Genomic DNA, 20,026 nt, shown 5'->3' on the forward strand with positions numbered 1-20,026 from the left:
AAATGTAGTTTTACTTTATTTTATTAGCACTGGGCATAGGACAAATATAGCTATGTTAGCCCCCCTTATTCCAGGTTTTAGCCCTGTTTGTAATCTAATAAATTGATCAGAGACTCTCCAGAGGATATGTAGACTAGGTTTGGCCAACAAGTTTGAAATAGAAACTGAAAATAGTGATCAAATTAGCTCTGTGTTTATAAGAGAAAAAAGCCCAATTAGGAGTTGCTGTTAGGAAAGGTAAGACCTTTCATAAAAGAGATTTACAGATGAGCTCCTTCCAGTTTAGCCACTAAAGAGATAATAGAGGGAAAAGGGGAAGGAAGGGAGGGAGTGAGGGAGGGAGTAGGGAAGAAAGGGAGAGAAAAGAAATTCATAAATTAATTGAGGTTAAAGGATACTGAATTTGGTTGCCAGTTCTGACACTAAATTAGCTGTGTGACTTTATGTTACTCATCTAAGCTTCAATTTCTTATATGAAAACATGATGATGATATCTGGTATACAGGATTGTTGACATTATTAAATGAAATAATGCATGTGGAAGCAACTAGTATGGTCTGGGGTGTGCCCAGACATTAGAAAGCTGTCATCACCAAGTCTCCAAATTGCCCAGAAAGCCCCTCTAGCTTTTATTTATTCCTTATATGCTGTAGGCACTTTCTGTCTCTTTAAATAATGCACTACCCTGAAAATTTGGGGAACTAATTGTCAATTGGGAGTTGGTTCTGTACCTTTTCCTTTTCAACTGAAGGCTAGTTCAGTATTTCTGAGGCTCTTTTCAGGCTTCAACACAAATGATGTAACAAAAGGTAAGGAAGCAAAATTCACTTTCTGCAATTCAGCCAAGAATGTGTTCAGGCCTTCCCTGCTTGTCATATCCACTACCCCAGCTATGTCTCTTCATTCTGATGAAACACTAGCAGAAGCTACCTTAGATCCCTGGCAGGCGTTTGGTAAATAATATAGTAATTTGTTACCATAGTTGCCTATCTGTGTCAACCCTAGGACTTAGCTCTCTGTTTCTCTTAATTCCTGCTCTACAAGATTCTTCAGCCATCCTGTCCTAGTGACCTATTACCGAATAAGGAAAGTACCACTGGTTCTCAGAGATGACTCCAAACTTTTGAGCCACGCCCAAAAAGTAGTGCATGGTGAAGTATTCCCAACCAGTTTGCTCACCCATTTTCTCATTCCTCAGGAATTTGACCCAAAACAGCCCTCACTTATCTCTGATCTAGGAACATGACCACTGTGTTGATTAATCCAATGGGTGGAACACTTTCTCAAGATCAGTATTCCTTTATGAATTGTTCCCCTACAAGAAAACCTAGTACTTTGTAGATAGAGCAGGTTTTACTTCTGGGGTGGAGGGGAGGAATTTCACCTGTCCAAATATGATGTAACCTACTATTTTAAACAAGATCCTACAGTGTTAAGGCTTTCTGTTTGCTAATAGTTACACTCAAACCATATTTAGGTATCTACATTCCCTTTGGGTTATAATGATTTAAGGACCTTTGAGTAAAAATTCTCAAAATGAGATTATTAATCTCATGCTACCTTGTGTTCCAGACGGAGTCCCATGAAAAGCATGTGCCAGTTAAAATTATATACTAGTAGGATCAAGAATCCACCTTTTCATGTCCAGGCGGGTTTAGTGTCAGATGAAGGAGTTAAAAATAAAACCACTGCAGGAAGTTCTTGGTTTAAAAAAAAACACGTATGAAAGGCTGTTCGCAATTGACCTTCCCTTTTTCTTTTCCCTAGTCTTTGGTTTTATGTTAATATTTAATGAAAAGATAGAGGTGTTCTTTATATGAATTCCCTAGGTATCTGGCTTCTCTATTTTAGAATGCAGACAAGAAGTAAACACTAGGAAGTAAAGTAAACGAAAGATAATAATATTAGTAATAATGGGAGTAATGGGAATTCTGTGGGAAGTGGAATATGGGCATTGTCTTCCCTTTTGTTGTTCTTCAGATTTTGCATGTGATTAATAGTACAGGGGGAAGGTTTTTAAAAAGCAACAATAAAAAGCCCTGGCTGGTGTGGCTTAGGGATTGAGTGCCAGCCTGCGAACCAAAAGGTTGCTGGTTCAATTTCCAGTTAAGGCACGTGCCTGGGTTGTAGCCTGGGTTGTAGGCTGGGACCCCTGTTGGGGTTGTGCAAGAGGCAACCAATTGATGTATCTCTCACACATCAATGTTTCTCTCCCTCTCCTTCTCCTTTCCTTTCCCTTTCCCTTTCTCTAAAAAATAATAAATAAAATCTTTAAAAATAAAAAAAAGCAACAATAAAAAAATCTAAACAAAAGGCATGAATGAAGTGGTTCGGATCCTAACTACACCTCACTGACAGGGAAAAGTTACTACATTTTTTTCTGTCTTCTATTTCTTAATTATAAATTGAAGGTGTACCTCCTGGGGAAGAAGGAGGTGAGGATTAACGTAGAAATGTCCTCATGAATCTGTTCCTCAGAGGCAGACCCTACACATAAAAAGGCATGGGGAGAGGGTACTTATCATTGTTCTTGTTATTGTTGGTGCTGATGCTCTGGTGCTTATGGTGATTAAATAAATTAGATTGAACCCTAAGTTCCACCCCCACGTGTGCTCCTCCACCCAAAATAATACCACATCATTTTTACTGAGCTCTTTGTGTTAGCCTGTTTTGGGGCCATACTTTCACATGTGGGTTATGTAAACCACTCTAAGGCCAATGGCACTGAAAAAAATGTTTCACTGGAATTGTTAAGCATGATCAGGTTTGTGAGGTTGTGAAAAGAGCTGAGGAACAAACTCCCATGACCTAGGTGAACAAAATAGTGGAAGTGTTTTAATAATGACAGGCCAGTAATGTTTTTTCAAGGCACTGAGGCAACACAAAACCTACACGCCAAGACACCAAGGGCATCTTGCCAACTTCTTTGTTCATCGCATTTTGCGAAAGCCTCGAAGTTTATGGCTTTCTCAGTTTCCTCCCTGATGTTTCCTGCAGATTGGAGGTGTTTACTCTGGTAACCCAAACACAACTGTTTATGTAAGTATACGAGGATTTCATTTACACAATGACAGCTATAACTTTTTTTTCAGAAAGTTATCATTCTCTAGGTAATTCTTCTGTTCTGCAGGTTATGAGCCGGAACCAGGAATTAAACCCAAGTGTCCCTGGCTATAACAACTATAATCATTTTTTTCCCCAGTGTTTTGTTTTTTGTTTTTTGTTTGTACTTTCAAACACACTGCAAACTTGAAAAAATGGTGCAGTGAATGTCCATACTCTTACCTTTTACAGTCTGCATTTTACTCTATTGTCTTATCACATATCTTTCCATCTACCCCATCCCACATCTGTCTTATTGTCTAACGCATTTCAAAGTACATTACCAACATCCTTAATCTTTCTTGTTCTATTGAGATATAATTCATGTACAGTTCCCCCATTTAAAGTATACAAATCAGTGATTTTTAGTATATTCACAAATATATGCAACCATCACCATAATCAATTTTTTTAAAGATTTTATGAATTTTTTAGAGAGAGAGGAGGGATGAAGAAAGAGAAGGGGGCAAACATCAATGTGTGATAGAATCATTGATCAGTTTCCTCTTTCACACCCCCAACCCAGCCATGTGCCCTGACTGAAAATCAACCAGTGTGTGACCTTTTGGTTTGCAGGCAACACTCAGTCCACTCAGTCATACCAGCCAGGGTTTAGGACATTTTCATCAACCTTTGATCTTCCCAATCCTGCCCAGCCCCTGGTAATCATTAATCTTTTTGTCTCTGTAGCTTTGCTTATTCTGAACATTTCATATACGTGGAATCATACAATTTGTAGCCCTTTCTGACTGGCATCTTTTACTTAGCATAGTATTTTCAAGGTGCATCTATATTGTAGCATGTGTCATTACTTTTTTTCTTTCCAAATAATTCATTTTATGAATATACCACATTTTATTTACCCATTCATCAGTTGATGAACATTGGATTGTTTCTGCTTTGGGACTATTGTGAACAATGCTGCTTTGAACATTTGTGTGCAATATTTTGTGTGAAAATAAGTTTTCATTTCTCTTTGATGTATATCTGGAGTGCAATTTCTGGATCAGAAATTTAGCTTTTTAAGGAACTGCCAGACTGTTTTCCAAAGCAGTTGTACCATGTTACATTTCCACCAGCAATATACCAGGGTTCAAATTTCTACACATCCTCACCAACACTTGTTATTCTTTTATTTCAGGTTCATAATCTTTTTATTACACCCTTGCTCCCATTGACTCCATCTTGCCATCAAGCTCCAAACCATCATGTCAGTACAATATTTTCCATCTCCCTTTGTAGCCATGTGATTTGGATCAGCTATAGACCTGACAGATTTCTTATAAAGGGACTTAGCCTATCTGGGCTTCTTGAGTAGTTCCAGAGTGTCATCACAGTATAAAGGTTAAAAACTTGGGTTTTGCCCTGACTCATGTGGTTCAGTGGTTGGACGTTGTCCGCAAAGTGAAAGGTTGCCAGTTTGATTCCTGATCAGGACACATGCTTAGGTTGTGGACCAGATCTCCGATCGGAGGCATGCAAGAGGCGATTGACCGATGTTCCTCTCACACATCAATATTTCTCTTCCTCCCTTTCCCCTTCCCTTCCCCTCACTCTAAAAAATAAATTAAAGTAAAATAAAATACTTGGGTTTTAAAGTCAAACAAACTTGGATTCAAACCCTAGCTTCCTTTACTTAGTTTCTGTGTGCCCTGGGCAAGTCCCTGTATCTCACTGAGCTTCAGTTTTCTCATCTGTAAAGTGAAGATAATAACTATTCCCTTCTTGGGGTTGTGGAAATGAATTTTTATAGAAAGCACTGAATAAATGGTAGCTCTGCTACACCAGTTGCTATTACTTTTTGATCTGATCTAATGTTGTATGTGAGCCATTTTTAATATCAAATAAGATTCCCGAACATTCCTTTAAAGACTACACAACTTGCGGACCAAGAGGCTGGGGCAGTAGCCTATGGAACACATGCCAAAGATGTCACATGGGTCTGCTTTCATTAACATGCAGACTGGTTGCCCCCACTTCATGGTCCCCTCCCTGCCACCAACATCAATTCTTAGTCTGGGAGAGTTATTTTTTGCCAGGCCCAGCCTTTCTCTTAAATACTCTGGTGGAGAGAAAGAATAATGAAAATCATCAAAAACTAAAAACAGTATAACCCTGGCCAGGTAGCTCAGTTGGTTAGAACGTCATCCCAATCCACCAAGGTTGTGGGTTCAATCCTTCCGGGCACGTAACAAGAATCAGCCAGTGAATGCATAAGTAGGAGGAACAGCAAAATAATGTGTTTCTCTCTCTCTCTCTCTCTCTCTCTCTCTCTCTCTCTCTCTCCCTCCCTCTCCCTCTTTCCCCCTTCTCTCTTAAATCAGTAAATTAATAAAATTGAAAATCACCCTAAAATATTGAGCTTTATTTCATAAAAAGACAATATGTTAATCTCATGGCATTTGGTGAACTTAAAATTTGGTGGAAAATCAATTCCAAAGGTGGCACCTGTTTTTGAGCACATGCCCTGAGCAGCAGATGAAGTGAAAAGGCAGAGTCACAGGAAATGTTGGCCCTTGTTACAGACAAAAAGGTGGAGATCCTTTTTGCTCACTCTGTTCAGTCACTGTAGTAACATAGTTTCATCATGAAAGAAAGAAATACGGATTCCTATCAAGGATGAAGGAGAACAAAGTAGGATTCAAAAACAGTAAAAAGATTCAGACTATGCCTTTTTTAAAAAGCCTGTGTTTCTTAGAAAAATAATGAAGTTTAGGATATAGTTACTTATATGATTATTGGAGCTACAATGTTCGTGGTGCTGCAATAGAATAATTTCCTTAAAAAAAGAACTTCCATGTATTTTTTTCTTTTTTTTTAAATTCTCACCCAAGGATATGTTTATTGATTTTAGAGAAGGGAAGAGGTGGGGGAGGAGGGGAGAGAACAATTGAGTGCCTCCCATACACACCCCAACTGGGGATCAAACCTGCAGCCTAGGTATGTGCCCTGATCGGGAATCAAACCTACAGCTTTTTGGTGTATGGGACAATGCTCCAGCCAGTTCAGCTACCTGGCCAGGACCCCGTGTATTTCTTAAAAGTTTGTGCACTATAGATGTGTTTAAAAGCAAGGGAAAGGGGAGAGTAGTTTTAAATGTTTGCATTTGTTCCAGCACTTTTATTTTTATTTCAATAGTGTTCTCTGAGGCTCATGTGCTAGTGTTAGGTATGTGCTTGCCTGAGTAGTGTTTAGTGCTAATATATTCTCTTTTTGGGATGAGCCCTCTGTCTGAGAGAGAGCCTTCCATTCTAGTCACCATAAGCTGGAGATGTATTTATTCTTTCCTTTCTAGTCTTTTTTCTTTTTTTTAAGACTTTATTTTTAAAGAGATGGGAAGGGAGAGAGAGAGACAGACATCGAAGTGTAAGAGATATATTGATCAGTTGCCTCTCATACACATGCAGGCTAGGGACCTGGCCTGTAACACAGGCATGTGCCCTGACTGGGAATTGAATGGGAGACCCCACAGGTCTCCAGAGACCTAATAATTTGTAGGCTGGTGCTCAGTCCACTGAGCCACACTAGCCAGGGCTCCTTTCTAGTGTTTTTAAATGTGTAGTCTTCAACCTTCCTCCTACCTGTGTAGCTATTTGTTTGATTCCTGGGACTTTACACACAACCTACACCAGTCTGTCCTCCTCACCTCTACCTGTTTTCCTAAAACACTGTGTTCATCATGTCACCCTCTCCCACTTTAGCAATCTGCTTTGGACCCATGTACTGTCTATAGAATCCCCACTCCCCTGACTGTCTTTTAAGGCCAAATTTCCCTTATTTCCTCCATCATAGATCCACTATTTCAGTTATTCAATACGTTCTACCTCCTTCCCTTTTCCCATGTTCTTTCCACCTGGAATTTCTGATCTCATCCTTTAAACTTGTTCCAGTCCTATTGACCCTTAGATGCCCTGCCCAGGTTCTATCTCTATGCAGAATAAACTTTCTTATATGTAGTCCTAAGTGCTAGAGATACTAGATGAATTAAAATGATCCCTCCTTCCACCCCAACTGGATGGCTCAGTTTGTTAGAGCATCATCCCAGACACCAAAAGGTCGCCAGTCCAATCCCAGTCAGGGCACATACCGAGGTTATGAGTTCAAGCCTCAATCGGGGCACATATGGGAGGCAGCTTAATTGATGTTTCTCTCTTACACCTGTGTTTCTTTCTTTCTCTTTCTCTCTCTCCCCCCCCCCCCCCTCTCTCATCAATAAAAACATATCCTTAGATGAGGACTAACAATAAGAAGTTAATTAATTAATTAAAATGATCCCTGCTTCCAAAGAATATCATCTCCCTACATTTTACTAAGCTGTAGTCACACTGGCCTACATTCTGTCCATCAAACCTGCCAAGTTTGCTGCCATCTTAAGGACTTTATACTTGCTATTTCTTCTGCTTTAAGATGCCCACCAACCCCATCTTCCTAGCACTTGTTTATATAACATCATTCAAGTTTCACTTCTTGTTGTTGAAGAGTGCTGAATAGGGAAGAGGCCTTCCCTGACCATTCCAGTTTAACCAGCTAGCAGGCACTCTGGTGTATAACCAAACTTATTTGGTTTACTTTTCCATATCTGCAGTCATCTTGGTTTTTCTGCCTCTCCTTCCCTCTCCTCTACCTCCTACTTTAGAATATAAATTCCTGAGGGCAGGATTTCTATCTTGCTTACCATGATATTCCCAGTACTTTGAACATACCTGACACACATCACACTTTCAGTAGATATTTGTTGACTGAGATGTCCCAGACACTGTGCTTGGCCATGGGAATGATGGGCTCTGAATCATCAACATTCAGGCTAGTAACCTGTCCAATGTCAGAATAAGCTAGTGGTGACTGCTTGGTCAACTTCCATTTGTATGTTCTTTATCTTTTGATGAGACCGCTTAATTGTACTCTAGTTTTTGCCTATCCCACTTGCTGCTCAGAAGAGAATAAGAACTGCCTCATATATTATAGGTATGCTGTAAGCTAACCAGGGCTGCTTGCATCACTGCAAATACTGTGTATGAAGAAGAATGTAGAAGAGATGTTGCTGCTGTGATATGGCCCTGTGATAAGCTGTCCATTGCAGGGACATGCTGTACCCGCTAACATGCCCTGGTAACCCAGGCCACTCAATTTCTTTGTGCTTTTATTTTCTTACTTTGCAGAATGAGTTTGGGGTATTGGATGTGAATAATACCAGGAAAAATACAGAATGCCTAAAATTATAACTTCTCCCCTCCTTCCTAGATGTGAACGATTAGAAGAACAACTAAATGACCTAACAGAGCTCCACCAGAATGAAATCTTGAACCTGAAGCAGGAATTAGCCAGCATGGAAGAGAAAATTGCCTATCAGTCCTATGAACGGGCCCGCGACATCCAGGTTAGCATGAAGGATCCAGGTGTAAAAAATTAAAGTAGAATGGTTGTTGCCAAGGGCTGAGGGTTAGGGGACTTGGAGGAATTGTTATTTAGTACAGAATTAGTACAGAATTTCAGTTTATAAGATGAAAATAGCTTTAAGATGGATGTTGGTTATATAACAATGTGAATGTATTTAATAACCACTAAACTGTACACTTAAAAGTAGTTAAAATGATAGATTTTGTTACGTGTATTTTACCACAAAAAAAGAAAGAAATGAATTACTGATACGTTTTTACAACATGGATAATTCTGGAAAATATTGCGTTCAGTGAAAGAAACCAGTCACAAAAGGCCACGTAATGTATGATTTCATTTATATGAAATGTCCAGAACAGTCCAAGCTCCGGAGATAGAAAATAGATTAGTGGTTGCCAGGGGTTGTGGGAATGGGGAACAGGAAATGATAGCTAAGGAGCAGAGGGTTTCTTTTGGGGATGATGAAAATGGTCTGGAATTTTGAGTTAGTGGTAGTTGCACAATATTGTGAATTTACTAAGTGTCATTCAGTTGTATGCTTTAAAATGGTAAATTTTATGCTATGTGTATTTTACCACAATAAAAAGAAGTTTAGGGGGAAAAGGAGGGTAGAGTATCAAAAGAAGCTGATACCAACTGTAATAGAACCACTCTTCAAATGAGGTGCATTTCTCAAAAATGTGTACCATTTGGAAGTAATACACTTGCTTGAGTTCTTGGGAAATGCTTCTTAGAATCATGGTGGTCTCAGTCTATGGAAAACCACATGGCATTACATCTGTTACTCACTGCTTCAAGAGCTGCTCTGACAAGTTTCATGGCAATCTTTCTTTTCTTCTTCTATAGCAAAGGGGGCTTTTGTCCCAGCTGCCAAGTCTAAATATTTTTCGGGCATATTGCCAGGGAGTTTGCAAGAATACCACAAGCAGCAATGTTTAAGGTTAACAGTAGCCCTCTAGTATATTCTGTGAGAAAGTAGAATATTTAACTTTTGCTCACCCCAGTTGGGAGGTATTTCTAAGGGAACAGCTGGTGGTTTCATATAAAGGCATCTTGAAATTCGTCTTAAAGAAGGTCCAGGAAGGTTGTATTACAGTAGCATAAAAAAATCAAGACAATGTCTACATTATTCACCCCAGATGCCATATTCTGTAGGACCCTGGAATTCTGGGGTGTTTTTCCCCCAAGTCATAGCGGAGTGGAAAGTATCCATCATCTGTCCATTCTCCAGCTAACTTCAGTCTGAAGTTGCTGGCCTTCGCTTCAAATCCTAGGAAACTAGGACCCATTGAAACCAAGACCAGAAAAACCCAGGGTTCCACCGCTGCTGAACTTTGGAAGTTTTCTGACCACAGCTAAGGGAATAGGTTCTGCTCTCTCAGTGTTACCATAAATTTCATAAAAACTTACAGCTGAAGGTCATGGCCTTACGGGGAGCAGATCACTTGTAAAGTTTGGTCTAACATTTGAGCATAGTGTACTCTTTACAGAGATCAACCTTAAAAAGGAGGATGTACTTAAAAGACAGAGCAGAGAGCCCTTTCCACTGATGTCAGGAATTTACTTGACTTGAACAGCACCAGAAAGTGTGTACAAGGATGTCCAAAGGATGTTCAGATCTTTATTGTTATAGCAGAAGCATTGGAAATAACTTCAGTCTTGCCAATAGGGAACTGACTGAATAAACTCTGACATATTTGTACTATAAAATTACTATGTAGCAGTTAAAAAGAGTGAGGTAGGTCTCTACACATTGACATGGAGAGACTGCCAACATGGAGAAATTGCCAAGACTCACTGTTGGGTGAAAAAGGCAAGCTGTGCCCCTGGCTGGTATGGCTCAGCTGGTTGGAGCATTGTCCCATAAACTGAGTTTGCAGGTTTGGTTCCTTCCCTCCCTCTCTCCAAAATCAATAAGCATGTCCTCGGATGAGGATTAAAGGGGCGGGGTGGGGGGTGGCAAGTTGTGGACCACTTCCTTTATTAAGATAGAAAATCAAAAAATAATTTCATACATTTCCCTTGGCAAACATATATACACACTTAAACATAGGTGAGGGACGAACACAAACCAAAGTGACAGTATGACTTCAAGAGCAGGGGCTGCAATTGAAGAAGTATCAAGAGAGTATATATGTCATTTGAAATTTTTTATGCTGAACAAGTAGATGTGTCTTGTGCAACTTAAATTAATAATTTTTAAATGAAAAAGAAACAAAATTCTGTATTTGAGATCTTGTCAATAAAATGTTCAACCAAATTTAATTGTGGCCACTGCTGCTTGTGAGCTATCCCACAGGAGTACAGTGGAAGACAGTTTAAGTGAATAATAGTCTAGCCTCCTTCCATCACCTTGCATTTGACCCCCTTTACCTTCTTTGTCCTCCCCTGCTTCCTCTCTGGTAACCACCATTTTGTTGTCTGCATCAATGAGTTTGTTTTTGTTTGTTTGTTTTGTTCATTTGTTGCTTTTTATTTTCTATCCCACATATGAATGAAATCATATGTTTCTTGTTCTTTTCTGTCTGATTTATTTCACTTAGGATAAGTATCTCAAGGTCCATCCATCTTGTTGTAAATGGTGATGTTTCATCTTTTTTATGGCCAAATAGTATTCCATTGTATGTATATACCACATCATCTTTTTCCATTCATCAGATATTTATGTTGTTTGCATGTCTTGGGTATTGTAAATAATGCTTCAGTGAACATAGTTTTTTCAAATTGTGTGGGGGTAGATACCCAGAAGAGGAATTGCTAGATCACATGGTAGCTTTATTCTTAATTTTTGAGGAATCTCCATGCTCTATGCCAAAGCAGCTGCACCAGTTTACATTCCTACCAGCAATGTATGGGAGTCCTCTTTTCTCCACATCCTTTTCAACATTTATTTCTTGTCTTATTGATAATAGCCATTCTAACCAGTATGAGGTGGTACCTCATTGTAGCTTTGGTTTGCATTTCCCTTAGAGCTAGTGATGTTGGACATTTTTCATATATCTGTTAGTCATATGTATGTCTTCCTTAGGAAAATGTCTATTCAGGTCCTGTACCCATTTTTTCATCGGATTGTTTGGGTTTTTTCTTGTTGAATTATTTTTTGTATATTTTGGATTTTATTCCCTTATCATTTTAATCATTTGCAAATATGTTCTCCCATTTGATTAGTTCCCTTTTTCTTTTGTAGATGGTTTCTTTTGCTATGCAGAAAATTTTTAGTTTGCTATAGTCCCATTCATTTATTTTTGCTTTTATTTTTCTTGCCTTTGGTGTCAAGTTCACAAACCCCTCTTTGAAACCAAGGTCCTAAAGTTTAGCATCTGTTCCAGGTCTATATCCAAGTCTTTACTTTGAGTTCATTTTTGTATGGTGTCAGCAGCCTAATTTTGTTCTTTTGCATGCAACTTTTCAGTTCTCTCAACACCATTGAAGACTTTCCTTTCTTCATGGTATGTTTTTGGTTCCTTTGTTGAAACTTAGTTGCCCATATATATGTGGGTTTATGTCTGGGCTCTCAATTCTGTTCCATTTGTCTGTGTGTCTTTCTCTGCCAGTATCTTACTGTTTTGATTACTGTAGTTTTTCAGTATAGTTTGAAGTTAGGGAGTTCTTTTTTCTCAGGATTGTTTTGGTTATATGGGGTCTTTTGTGGTTCCATACAAATTTGAGGGGGTTTTTTTCTTTTATTTCCATGAGAAATGTCACTGGGATTTTGACAGGGATTGCATTAAATCTATATATTGCTTTAGGTAATATGGTCATTTTAAGAATAATTCTTCCCATCCATAAAAACAGAACATCTTTTCATTTCTTTGTCTTCTCCAGTTTCTTTCAACAATGTCTTGTAGTTTTCAGTGTACAAGTCCCTCACTTCCTTTGTTAAGTTTATTCCTAAGTATTTTATCCCTTTTTGTTGCAATTAGAAATGTAATTTTTTTCCTTCATTTCTCTTTCTGATACTTTATTGTTAATATATAGGAAGGCAAGAGATTTTTGTACATTAATTTTGTATCCTGCTCCTTTACTGTATTTATTGTTTCTAATAGGGGTGTGTGTGTGAGAGAGAGAGAGAGAGAGTGAGCGCACGCACACGTAATCTTTAGGGTTTCCTATATAGAGAATCATGTCACCTGCAAATAGCAACCTCTTTTTTACTTCTTCATTTTCAATTTGGATGCCTCTTATTTTTCTCCTGCCTGATTGCTCTGGCCAGGACTATGTTGAATAGCAGTGGTGAAAGTGGTCATCCTTGTCTTGTTCCTGAACTTAGAGGAAAAGTTATTCACCATTGAGTATTTAGCAGTCTCTATTCACTCTCTTCCTCCTCCCCTTTTATGTTTTTATTGTCACAAATTATTCCTTTTAATGCTGTGTATTTGTTTCCAAATTACAGAAGATAGTCTTCTTTAAGTGCCTTTTTTTTTTCTTTAACCTTTATGCTATAATTGTTTAATACCCTATTCTGAAACAGGGTTACAGTTTGCTGCTTCTCTCTATCTTACTTAAAGTTTTATATACTTTTGCTTCAGGGAGAAGCACTCCTTTAAACATTTCTTGTACTGCTGGTCTTGTGATATCCTCAGATTTTGTCTGTCACAGAAGGCCTTTATTCCTCCTTCATATCTAAAGAATAACTTTGCTGGATATTCCTGGCTGGTGATTTTTCTCTTTCAATATCTTGAGTAATTCATTCCACTGCCTTCTGGCATGTAGGGTTTCTGCTGAAAAATCTGATGATAATCTAATGAGATTTCCATTGTAGGTTATAGTCTTTTCCCCTGACTGCCTTACAAATTCTTTGTCATAACTTTTGACAGCTTTAATATAATGTGTCTTAGAGAAGATCTTTTTGCATTGAGATAATTAGGTGTTCTGTTAACTTCTTGAATTTGAGGGTCCAACTCTTTCTATAGGTTTGGGAAGTTCTCATTGATTATTTGTTCAAATGGCTCTCTGTTCCTTTCTTCCTCTCTTCTTCTGGTATACCTATTATCCTTATGTTGCTCTTTCTAATGGAGTCAGATAATTCTTGCAGAGTTCTTTCATTTTTAAAAAAAATTCTTAGTTCTCTTCTTTCTTCGTAGTTATTTCTAGGTTTCTATCTTTGACTTTTTAAATTTTCTCTTCCACCTGACCTCTGTTTCCAGTGCTCTCTAATTCATTCCTCACCTCATTTATTGAGTTCTTCAGCTCCACAATTTCATTCAGTCCCTTTTTATAGTTCCAGTCTCTTTGGTAAAGTATTCCTTCTCATTGTCCATTTTCTACCTGAGCTCATTGACCTGCCTTTTTGAGAATTGGGTGTTTTGTTTGTTTGTTTGTTTGTTTGTTTGTTTACCTCATTGAACTTCACAACTACAGTTGTAAATTACCTGTCATTTAAGTCACACTCTTCCATGATTTTGAGTTTGATTTTTGGGAGACTTTTCATTTTCTTTTTGTGCTCCCATGTTACCTTGGTTGTTTGTCATATTTGATGCATTCTTTCTCTGCCTACACATTTGAGATAGTGAGCTCTTTTTTTGTTTAGATACAGTTTTGATGTCAACAATTCAGTAGGTTGGTAGGCAGGGTACTCCTTTTGTCTTCCAGTAGGTGGTATAATAGCACAAGTTTTTGTTTTCTCTGGCCTGTACTGTTTGTGCCTCTGGGATCATGGTGAAGTGGCATCACTTTGATTAAGGAGAATACTGTGTGCCCTGTAGAATAGTGGGTGTCCCTTCTGTGACCACGTTCCCTTGGTTACAGGGCACTACCACTGTGGTGAGGATATGTGGCTCATGGTAGAAAACTGCTTTTGTGAGCTCCCAGAGCTACCTCCTTTTTACCAGCGGTCGCTGGCCCCACTGTGTTTTTGGAGTTGTCTCCACTGCCTCTGCTGGGTTCTGCCAGGATGAGGGGGGTGAGGCACATTCATGATTTTGCAGCCCTGCCATACTGTTTAAGATGTCTTAATTTTCTCTACCTGGCTCTCTCGGGTTGGGTAGGGCAAGGAAGGAAAGTTTATGATCTCATAGCTTCACCCAGCTGCCAACACCTCTGTTAACTGGTCTGCTCAGCCTTCTTTTTGATACTTGTTTTTTTTTTTTTTAATTACATTTTATTGATTATGCTATTACAGTTGTCCTGATTTTTTTCCCCCTTTGATCACCCTTCACCCTCCACCCAGCACACCTGTTCCCTCAGGCTCTACCACTGTTCATGTCCATGAGTCATGGGTATTAAGTTCTTAGCTACTGCATTTCCTATACCATACTTTATATCCCCAAGGCTACTTTAACTACCAATTTGGACTTCTTAATCCCCTCACCTCTGCATCCATTCTCCCACACACCCCTCCCATCTGGCACCCATCCAAACACTCCCTGTATCCGTGATATTCTCTCCATTCTTGTTGGCTTGGTTTGTTTTGTAGATTCAGTTGTTGATAGATCCATATTTTTTGCCATTTTATTGTTCATAGTTTTGATCTTTTTCTTAAAAAATCCTTTTAACATTTTATATAATAGTGGTTTGGTGATAATGAAGTCCTTGAGTTTTTTCTTGTCTGGGAAGCTCTTTATCTGTCCCTTCCATTCTAAATGATAGCTTTGCTGGGTAGAGCAATCTTGGCTGTAGGTCCCTGCTTTTCATGACTGAACATTCCTTGCCAATCCCTTCTAGCCTGCAATGTTTCTTTTGAGAAATGAGCTGGCAGTCTTATGGGAACTCCCCTGTAGGTAACTGCTTTTCTTTTGCTGCTTTGAAGATTCTCTCTTTATATTTAACCTTTGGCATTTTAACAGTGATGTGTCTTGGAGTGGGCCTCTTTGCGTCCATCTTGTTTGGGACTCTGCTACCTAGACTCTCATGTCTATTTCCTTCACCAAATTAGGGAAGTTTTCTTTCATTATTTTTTCAAATATGTTGCCAATTTCTTGGTCTTTCCCTTCTTCTGGCACCCATATGATGCCAATGATGGTCTTCTTAGAGTTGTCCCAGAGGCTGCTTACACTATTCTCAGGGGTTGTTGCTTTTTTTTTTAATCCTTTTCTTCTTCTTGTTCTGATTGGTTGTTTTTTGCTTCCTTATATTCCAAATCATTGATTTGATTCTTGGCTTCATCCACTCTACTATTGTTTTCCTAAATATTGTTCTTTATTTCAATTAGTGTATCCTTTGTTTCTGACTGGATCTTTTTTATGCTGTTGAGGTCCTCACTAAATTCCTCGAGCATTCGTATAATCAGTGTTTTGAACTCTACATCTGATAGGTTGCTTGTCTCCATTTTGTTTAGTTCTTTTTGGGAGTTTTGATCTGTTCTTTCTTTGTTTCTTTTGTCTTATTGTTTTGGCAGCTTCCCTGTGTTTGTTTCTATGTATTAGGTAGAGCTGCTCTGGCTCCATGTCTTCGTAGCATGGCCTAATGTAGTAGGTATCCTGTATGGTCCTGTGGCACAGCCTCCCCTATCATGCAAGCCTGGGTACTTGAGGTATGCCCTTTGTGTGGGCTGAGTATACCCTCATAGCTGAGCCTTGGTTGCTGTTGGCAGATCATTGGGAGGGATTTACCCAGGCCAGTCAGCTGCAAGGATTTTCTGTGACCACTTACCACTAACCTTTGCCCTCTGTTCAGGGGCAGGGTGGAAGAGCTCCCAAGTGGTCTGTAGCTGTGCGCTGGGTGTACTGGCCCTGGTGTTTCTCAGGTGATGCAGGCCAAGGTCAGCCCCCACCTGCGTTTTGCCCGGGGCCCACCCTTCCTGAGCTGTAAAGCAGTCTGAGATGGCTACTTGTGCTGGGCTTGGAGATTCCTAGGCAAAGCCAAGCTCTGAATCTAAGGCCAGCTGTTGCCTGTTGGATAGGATTTAGGAAGTTGTGAAGCATAAGCCAAGACCGGTCGTTCGTATGGAAAAGCAGCTTGGGTGGGCCCTTAAATTGGGCAGGGTGGAGTCTCTGGGGATCTCCAAGGTGGGTCAAAACAGTGTAAGCCTTGTCAATGGAGTCTCAAATGGCACCAGCTTGCTGGCTTAGTCTCAGTAAATGTGGTTTCTTTAATTTCATAGTTCTTAGACTTCCATTCAACTCAATTTCTGACGATTCTGTGTGATTGTTGTTCTATATTTTAGTTGTAATTTTGATGTGGTTGTGCAAAGAGGAAAGCCATGTCTGTGTATACCACAGTCTTGACTGGAAGATTGTTTTTTTTTAAATCCTCACCTGAGGATATTTTCATTGATTTGAGAGAGAGAGAGAGAGAGGGAGAGAGGGAGGGAGGGAGGGGGAGAGAAAGAAATGAGAGAAACGTCCATCGGTTGCCTCCCGTACATGCTCCATCTGGGAGATTGAACCTGTAACATAGTTATATACTGTGACTGGGGACTTGCAACCGTTTGGTGTACAGTATGATGCTCCAACCAAGTGAGCCACCTGACCAGGGCTTGGTCTTCTTTGCCTGCCTCTTCAGATGTTCTGATGTGTTGATGTTTTAGACATGTTTGCATGTTGAGCAGGGGATCCTTTGTTGAGTTATAGTTATCTGACTTGTAAATTTAAGGGAGAAACAAAGAAGTCTTCTCATTCCGCCATGATGCTTTGGTCACTCTAGCATATTTAAAATCATTGGCATAGCTCAAGATGCATCTGGCTTGCCCAAGGGGCTAGTCAGTGACTCAGATTACTTGAGTGTGAAAGGCTTAACTATTCCCTGTTCTGGCCCACAGGAGGCCCTGGAGGCGTGCCAGACCCGCATCTCCAAGATGGAGCTGCAGCAGCAGCAGCAGCAGGTGGTACAGCTGGAAGGGCTGGAGAATGCCACAGCCCGGAACCTGCTGGGCAAACTCATCAACATTCTTCTGGCTGTCATGGCAGTTCTTTTGGTCTTTGTCTCCACAGTAGCCAACTGTGTGGTTCCTCTAATGAAGACTCGCAACAGGACGTTCAGCACTTTATTCCTTGTGGTTTTCATTGCCTTTCTCTGGAAGCACTGGGATGCCCTCTTCAGCTATGTGGAACGGTTCTTTTCATCCCCCAGATGATGTTGGCAAAAGAAGGCAGTGCTCCCCTACCCTCTGGCGAGTGCATGCAGCAAAGAATTAGACAGCAAAGTACCTACTCTGAAGTTTTCTACAACAACAAAAGAGTTGAGTGAATCTGTTTACATTTAGAATAATGTTTTTTTTCTTCAAGAGACGCAATTGCAATAGTATTTTTTAGATTTTATCCAAGAAGTTTTTTGGGCAAAAATCTTGGATCATTTTTATGTAGCATGATTTTCCTTGGGATGCAAATCTTAAACAGTCCTTTAACATGAACCAACATCTGGAGCACACTGAAGGGCATCTAAATTGTGGCTTGAAGGACTGCACTAAAACCCACTAAAAAGATGTGAAAACCTGATTAGGGAAACTCGTTAAACCTAACACCCTGCCTTGTCTGGGCTCACCACCTCTTTTCCTCCCAGACTAACTTTACTGTGAAATCCTACCACATTCCATGTCTGAATTTTTGGATTCAGTGTGGATTTTCCTTGTCCGTGGAAGAACACATGGATCTCCCTGGCTTTTTCACCCAAGTTTCACTCACATTAACGCTGGAAGTATGGTCGCTTTTGAACCTAGTCCCTTAACCTTTGCTAGGATACAAAAGTGAGAACATCATGCCCCACAGGATCACTGCACAGTCCTACTACGGTATTTTGAAGTAGCCCTCCAAATACTTAATTTTAAGCAAAATCTCATGGCCGCACTTTTAAGTTTTGTTGTTTTTTTTTTAAATATGTGTATAGTCACCAATCTAAAAAAACAAAAAACCCGAACAGCATACTTGAAGAATGTACTACTCAAACTCTCAGTGCTTCCTTATGGTTTCTAATAGGATTTTTTATTATTGTTATTATTATTATTGGGTTTTTTTGGAAAGGGTTGGGGGAGGGTCTTTTATTTTTCCTTTGAAATAAAGAAGTGATGTTTTTAAATGAAGAAATGTGTGGATATTTAAGTGTGCTGCTCCCTCCTGTCTTGAAACAGTTTGAGTAAAGGAAGACTTGCTATAAATGCTGCCCTCTGATGCCCTTGTTTTGTGATGCAGCTTAAACTCCCTCTTCTGGCTGCTGCTGCTGCTTTTTGGTGTTTGCTGCCCCCACCCCACCACTTCATGGGCTTGGCTTGGTTGGAGAGGAAAGGGGTGTGCAGGGAGAAGCTGTTTCCACAAACCAGCATGACAGGTAGAAATTTTTTGCCCCAAGTAAATGATCACTCTGATTTTGGGCTGGGGTTTTCTTTAGGAAAAATTGAGACTATTGAAGAGAGTCATAAAAATTCCTTGTGTTTCCTTAATTTATTTTTTAACACTCTAATTACTGAAACCAAAGTGATTTTGAATCTTCTATCTATGTTTTGGCCTCTGCATCCTTAATTTCAAAGCTTTATTTTGTCTGCCTGAGAGAATCAATTAAAGGTGATTCTCCCTAAAGAGCAGAGGAGATATCAGGTTAGAAGGAACCAAGTTTGGGGTGTAAATGTTGTCAGCTTCCTATTTATATAGACTGACTTATTAACGTAACTATGCTCAGTGGACTTTTGTAAACAGTTCTAAAAAATAGACTGTGACTTCTTCCCCATCCTATAACCAGTTCCACCGTCCTGGTAGAACTTGGGCTTTCAGAGCTTATCTAGAAAGTTTGGCTAATCTTTTCATATCTGTCATATTGAATCACAAAATGTTGTTCCCTCTTGGCCTCAGCTCTGTGCAACCAAGTGATGAGCAAGGGGCACAAGATGTGCCCCCAAAATAGTAACAGAGTATGCTTTGCCTATTTCCCCCATCCTGGGAAATTCCATGGAAACCAGATTAGCATTGCCTTGTCTGTCTGAAAGCATGGTTTACATGACAGCTCTAGCCTCCTGTGGCTTTGGCAGGCTGACCTTCTCAGTCAGCATGTTGTTACCATAAACATTTTGATATTTTAACTCAGGAACCCCAGTCTTCATTCCATTCCCAGATGATTGTAGCACATCTGTTAGCTCTGTTGATCTCTCAAAATTAGTGCAAGAGCAGGGACCAGGGTTGGGGTAGGGGGGCGGTTTGTTTGGTTTTGGGGGTTTTTTTTTAATCACGGGGGGTTTTTTGTTTTGGTTTTTTTTTAATAATTGGAACCATTTCATGTTCAGGCCAAAAACAATTGTTCTCAAACGTATGTATTTAAAATGTTAACTTTGCTTAAAAATATTGCAGTGACTTTAGACAGGAGTACCAAAGGACACATGACCTTGTCGAACTAGCAGTTTATCCTTTTTGCTGTAACTTACGGCTCAGAGTAGAGAGCCCCACAAAGTTATTGAAAGGATTCTCTAGCCATAGTCCTCCAGTTTTTCTAAGATGGAACCATTGAGACCTGTAAACCATGTAGAGGCTACTAAATTTTGTGGGCACTTGAAGTCACTGTGATAGATGAATTGAAATTGTTCCAGATGCCTTGGAATGGTTTCTATCAAAGGAAGGTTTTCACCTCTGGAAAGCCCCCTGAGCTCCCAGCCAAACATGCCTGTGCT

At 39.7% G+C, this 20,026-nt stretch overlaps 1 protein-coding gene across 10 annotated transcripts in view; it reads left to right on the top strand.

Moving 5' to 3' along the window:
* Positions 1-19,532, top strand: part of TMCC1 (transmembrane and coiled-coil domain family 1) — a 208,588-nt gene extending 189,056 nt beyond the window's left edge. For all 10 annotated transcript variants that reach the window (XM_054595558.1, XM_054595559.1, XM_054595562.1 and 7 more), the window contains 2 exons: positions 8,344-8,479; positions 17,198-19,532. In XM_054595558.1, the coding sequence (XP_054451533.1) occupies positions 8,344-8,479; positions 17,198-17,512 (451 nt within the window). In that variant the 3' untranslated portion in view covers positions 17,513-19,532. The remainder of the gene's footprint in view (positions 1-8,343; positions 8,480-17,197) is intronic.
* Positions 19,533-20,026: the final 494 nt, after the last annotated feature.

This window comes from Pteronotus mesoamericanus, unplaced genomic scaffold, assembly GCF_021234165.1.
Source record: "Pteronotus mesoamericanus isolate MK-2021 breed Mesoamerican mustached bat unplaced genomic scaffold, CSHL_Meso_final scaffold_54, whole genome shotgun sequence".
Classification (NCBI taxonomy): Eukaryota; Metazoa; Chordata; class Mammalia; order Chiroptera; family Mormoopidae; genus Pteronotus; species Pteronotus mesoamericanus.